The 6,215-nt window shown below is 37.1% G+C and overlaps 1 protein-coding gene across 1 annotated transcript; it reads left to right on the forward strand.

Moving 5' to 3' along the window:
* The first annotated feature begins 232 nt into the window (after window positions 1-232).
* LOC142182064 (uncharacterized) lies at window positions 233-703 on the forward strand. The gene has a single exon (XM_075255964.1). The coding sequence runs from the start codon at window positions 233-235 to the stop codon at window positions 701-703; it is 471 nt and encodes a 156-aa protein (XP_075112065.1).
* The last annotated feature ends 5,512 nt before the right edge of the window (window positions 704-6,215 follow it).

A 6,215-nucleotide genomic window follows, 5' to 3' on the forward strand; every position in this document is an offset into this window, starting at 1 on the left:
AAATATATATTCCAGAAGGCGATGCCTACAAGAAGGTTGGCAAAATGGCAAATCCTGCTCACAGAATTTGACATTGTTTATGTCACTCGCACGACAATGAAAGCCCAAGATTTGGCAGACTATCTAGCTGAGAACCCGGTCATTGATAAATACCAAACCCCTATTTACTTAGTTTCCGGACGAGGAAGTAAATTCGGTTGAAGTAGTTCTAGAAAACACCAATGCTTGGAAAATGTTCTTTGATGGGGCGGTAAATGCAAAAGGTGTCGGTATTGGAGCAATTCTGATTTTGCCCACAGGTCAACACTATCCGGCCACATCCCGTCTCGGGTTCTTCTATACAAACAACACCGCTGAGTATGAAGCCTACATCCTGGGCATGAACATGGCAGTTAATCTGGATGTAGAAGAATTATTGATCATAGGGAATTTCGATTTAATCATTCGACAGGCCCATGGTGAGTGGGAAACTCGAGACATCAAACTCATCCAGTACAAGCAACATGTTGAAGATCTTAGTAAGCGGTTTAAGTTCGTTGAGTTCAAGTATATTCCTCGATTTCACAATAAGTTAGCTGATGCACTAGCTACTTTGTCCTCAATGCTACCGTACCTGAGTAATGTTCTTATTGACCCGTTGGAAATCCAAGTAAGAGAAAGGCATGGTTATTGTAACACCATTGAAATGGATCCAGATGTTTAGCATGGTATCATGATATCAAATGGTTTTTGAAAACAAAAGAATATCCCGAATAGGCTAGTGAAGTTCAAAAGAGAACTATCAAAAGGCTTGCAAGCAGTTTCTTTCTGAGTGGAGAGGTCCTATACCAAAGAACTCCATATCTGAATCTTTTGAGAAGTTGATTCTCGAGAAGCTGAAAAAATCATGAATGAAGTGCATTCGAGAGTATGTGGGCCTTACATGAACGGGTATGTCTTTTCAAAGAAAAATCCTTCGATCAGGTTATTACTTGATGACCATAGAAAAAGATTGTTTCAGTTTCATCTGAAAATGCTATCAGTGGCAGATACACGGTGACCTGATTCATGCACTGCCTTCATAATGAAATCTTATGTTGTCACCTTGGTTGTTCATTGCTTGGGGCAGGGATGTTATTGGGCTAATTGAGCCGAAAGTTTCAAATGGGCACACATTTATCTTGGTTGACATCAATTATTTCACAAAGTGGGTCAAAACAGTCAAGTCGTCACTAAGAAAACAATGGTGGACTTCGTGCATTCCAACATTATTTGTCATTTTGGTATTCCTAAAACTACCATTACGGACAATGCTGCAAATCTGAATAGCCATTTGGTGAGGTAGGTATGCAAATAATTTAAAATTACTCATTGTAATTCTACCCCTTATCGACCCAAAGCTAATGGCACTATTAAAGTTGAAAAAACAAGAATATCAAGAAGATTCTCAGGAAAATGATTCGGAGTTCCAGACAATGGCATGAAAAATTGCCATTTGCACTATTGGGATATCGCACAATCGTACGCACATCGGTAAGGGTCGTACCCTACTTATTGGTTTATGCCACTGAAGTCGTAATACCTACAAAAATTGAGATTACCTCTCTTCGGATCATTATTGAAGCCGAGATCGAGGATGATGAATGGGTCAAGACTCGGTTGGAATAATTGACCATGATTGATGAAAATCGGATGGCCATAGTTTGCCACGGGCAACTGTACCAACAAAGAATGGCTCATGCCTATAACAAGAAAGCGCGGCCTAAAAAATTCAAAGTGGGGCAACTCGTTCTGAGAAGTATTTTCCTGCATAAAGAAGAAGCCAAAGGAAAATTCACTCCAAATTAGAAGGGTTTGTACATTATAAGAAGAGTGTTTCCAAAGGGAGCACTGTATTTGGGAGACGTCGAAGGAAATGACACTGAGACAACTGTCAATGCATATGCGGTCAAAAGGCATTACATTTGACCCTTTTTCACAGCTCTAACCTGTTCCGATTGGGATGAAGAAGGCTTTCCTTCTCACTATCCAAACACTTCCAAGAGGATCCTCGCAGTCAGTGACAATGACATGGTCCTCACAAGGTTTCTCGGTTATGAGACAAAAGTTGTGATGAATTTCTGAAAGTCGAATGGTTTACACAGATAAGGAATCTAGTCCAAAAGGCATGTCACATTCATTGAAGTCCATACGTACTCTAGATAAGTCCTTTTTTCTTTTCCTCGAAAGAGATACCTCTTGTCTAAATTTCTTGTCCATTCCATTATTTATTTTTCTTTCAATCAATTTCGGTCTAACTCTGTTCTAAAACTAATACAAAGAAGGGATGGTAAAAATGATTTATAGGGTTCTCATTTGATACAATCTAATATGCAAAAAGGCACCCCGCCTCGGAAGAAGCATCAAGTTGACCCTGACTGCCATGATGGCCGATGTTTCGAAATCGAAAACTCTCGAAAGAAGGAAATCAAATTGAAGTACATACAAGGGTGAAAATAAAGTTTAAAAGGTTGAGTCCCATGCGACTAACCGTCTTGGCAGGGTTTGAAAAGCCAAGGATACCCCAATGCTCTGAATTTAAAATCAGGAGAAAGAAGTCAAAGGCCTAGAAAGGCAAAATAAAGTTGGAAAAGATTAAGTCCCATGTGACCAACCCTCATAAAGAAGTATAGAAAAGCCAAAGGTTCTCCAACGCCAAAAATACAATCGGTGTTCAGAAAACAACTAGTTGCAGGTGAAGTTATCATCAAAGAAGCCGGCCAAAATCTACTGGTTGAAACACTCAAGGATGCAAACTCAACTACCATTTCAAACAAACAATTGTTCTTTGTTTGAAAATACGAAACATGTGTAATCCAAAAGCAACCCTGTAAAAAGCAGGTGCTACAAAAAAAATTGCACGGAGGCTAAAAATAGCTCTGTAGGAGCAACCACTCCAAAAAGGGAAGTCTTTTCCAAATTCTTTCCAGCATTTTACTCATCCTCAAAATTAAAAAAGAAAGAAAGTTCAAAATCATAGTAGCATAGGATCTCCAGTCCCTAGCTGCATTTTCCAACATAGAGTCTCCGCTCCCTAGTTGATTCAATTTTAAACATAAGGTCTCACTCCCTAGTCTCTTTTCCAACATAGGGTCTCCACTCCCAAGTTGATTTTATTTTAGACATAGGATCTCCACTCCCTGGTCTCTTTTCCAACAGACGTTCTCCACTCCATAATTGATTCTATTTTAGACATAGGGTCTCCACTCCCTAGTCTCGTTTCCAACATAGGGTCTCCACTCCCTAGTTGAAGTTATTTTAGACATAGGGTCCCCACTTCCTAGTCTCTTTTCCAACATAGGGTCTCCACTCTATAGTCGATTTTACTTTTGACATAGAGTCTCCACTCCATTGTCTTTTTTCCAACATAGCGTCTCCACTCCCTAGTTGAAGTTATTTTAGATATAGGGTCTCCATTCGCTAGTCTTTTTTCCAACATAGTGTCTCTACTCCATAGTTGATTTTATTTTGGCATAGGGTCTCCACTCCCTAGTCTCTTTTCCAACATAGGGTCTCCACTCCCTAGTTGACGTTATTTTAGACATAGGGTCTCCACTCCCTAGTCTTCTTTTACAACACAGGGTCTCCACTCCCTACTTGATGTTATTTCAGATATAGGGTCTCAACTCTCTAGTCTCCTTACCAGTAGAAGGTACACTAATCCCTAGCTGTGTTTTCCAACTTAAAGTACATCAATCCTTATTTGAGGCACCATTTAGAAAATCAGGGTACACCATTCCCAAAGAATCATTTGTTTTGTTTTGGTGTTTGAGCAGGTTTTACCTCGAGACACGGGGTTTGAAATGACCAAAAGAAGAAGTCTTAATCCAAAATAAAGAAAAGAAAAAAAAAAGTAAATCCAAAATGCAGAAGCAGAGGAAAAGATGTGAACTGCTCAAGACATGACTGAAGTCACAAGTTTTGCATGTCCCGTTTTGATCTGAAAAACCATAGAAAAATGAACTAGCACCTACAGCTAGCAAGCATCAAGGTTCAGATTAGAGTCTGTATGAAGAACCAGCCAAGACTCAAGATCAAGCTTTAAAAGACTTATAGATAGGGATCTTGTAACTCATAACTGATAGGTTTGTTTAGATTCTTTTGATTCTGATTTTGGTGTAATAAGGAGTTCAACATGAAGTAACAGCAAGAACAACAGTGAGATCATAGCTTTATGGTAATCCCAGCTACCAAAACTACTAGAACTATACTATCCTGATTCATTTATAGCCAAGAATATGTAGGCAATCTCTAAAGCAAGGTTCGGTCAAACTTTTTGCAAAATGCTTCCCATGGAGTGTCAAACGGGCAAAAATTGCTCATAATTGCTCACTTTATCTTTGCCCAAAAACTCTTCATGTTCTCGAGCAAATAGGGGAAACTGTGAGCACATAATTTTTACCCTACGAAATACTCCTACAAAATCCACACAAAAAAAGAATTCTAAGTTTTTTTTTTATAGATTTATTTTATTTTGTTTGTTTGCATTTAGTTGCATTTATATCTAATATCCTAAAATCATAGAAAACACCATAAAAATGTTCAATTCTTTGTCTCATAGCATTTTAGATCTTAATTGCATTTAGAATTTAATTACATTAATTAAAATCATTTATCAAACGAAAAATCAAAATATATATATACAATGGTCATGTTTATTTTTTTAGCTTTTAGCTTTAAATTAATAATTTCCTTTCATTAGTGTTAAGTTAATTAGCTATTTAAATGTTAGAAAATAGTTAGTGGGTCAATTGTGCAAAAAAAATTAATTTGAAAATTTTAAATGGCTACATTTGGAAATATTTGCTTTAATATAAAGAAAGAAAGAAGGGAAGACTGCCTAGTTTAATGAGGATGGGTCGGCCACAAAATGGCCCAAAATAGCCCCAGAACCGCCCCAACCCAATTCCCATTAACCAGTCCACACCCACACCCCTCTCATATCAAAATGTCGGAAGACCCCCTCCCCCAACCCCCAAGAATCTCACAGACTTGTCTTTCTCACCCCTAAATCGTCACCACACAACCTTCTTTTCCTCCTCATTCCTAATCCCCAAACCATTCCCTTTAAAAATCCTTACAACTTTGCGGATTTTATATCTAAGAAGTTAAGAAAACCTAATTTTCCCCTTTTTGATTTTTCTTCTAAATTCGGGTCGTCTTACGTTATAACCCACATCAATTGACTGCTTATGTTAAGAGTTATCAAAAGATGTTGGTTTCATATCGTTTGATGACCATCAGATTTGTCCATTCAACCTCCTGCCCGGCCATCGTCATTATCGCTACTTGTAGCATTGGTTCTGCCTTTCAGGCATGAATCAGTGCTCGCGTAACGATATCAACCATTGGTCGGATTTATTAAGCTTGGTTGTATTCGTCAGTAGGTAATTTCCCTTTTTTGATCCTTCATGTTCTTCATTATTAGCCGCCTGATTTATTATTTTGATTAGTGTTTTGATTGCATTTAGCAGTTTTAAAAGCAGTAGTTTATTAGAATAACTAATATTTCGATTAAGTTAGTCTTAATTATTTTGTGTTAAAGCCTGTTATGTGTTGGTTAATTGGTAGCAATTTATCAACGTGATGTCGTATTAATTATGTCTTGTCACTAATACCTTTAAGTCCAACATTCTGAGATTAAAGTAAAATCAGTTTGTTAGTTTTGATCAGGGAATTTAGGGATTTAAAAATTAGCAGAATCTTTCTTGTTAATAGCTTGAATGTTCAAGAATAGAGATAAGGGATCAAAATGTAATAAGATAAATAGGTTAGGTCAAATATGGGGTCAAAAAGGTTAATTTCAGAAGTTAAAAGGGGGGTAAAAGATGGGAAAAAGAATCATTTTTGGACAACTATCCAATTTAGTTGCAAAAGATGTCATTTTCCTAAATTTTAGGAAGCTGATAGATTCTTCTTGTCACGACCCAAAATCTAACTATGGTCGTGATGGCGCCAATCATGTTACAAGGAAAGATTATTCCCAAAATATTACTACTAAACCGATTATAAGAATTTAATAAAATATTTTAACATTTAAATTTTTCGTAAACTAAATCAACTCTAAATATAATATAGAAAAATACGGAAACGAGCCCCAAACATAGGGGTGTCACTAAGTTATGAGCGTCTAAAACTATAAACTAAGATATATAGACTGTCTAACTATCCAAAATAAGAAATGACAAGAGGAGTAA

The sequence above is a fragment of the Nicotiana tabacum genome, chromosome 6 (assembly GCF_000715075.1).
Source record: "Nicotiana tabacum cultivar K326 chromosome 6, ASM71507v2, whole genome shotgun sequence".
Lineage (NCBI taxonomy): Eukaryota > Viridiplantae > Streptophyta > Magnoliopsida > Solanales > Solanaceae > Nicotiana > Nicotiana tabacum.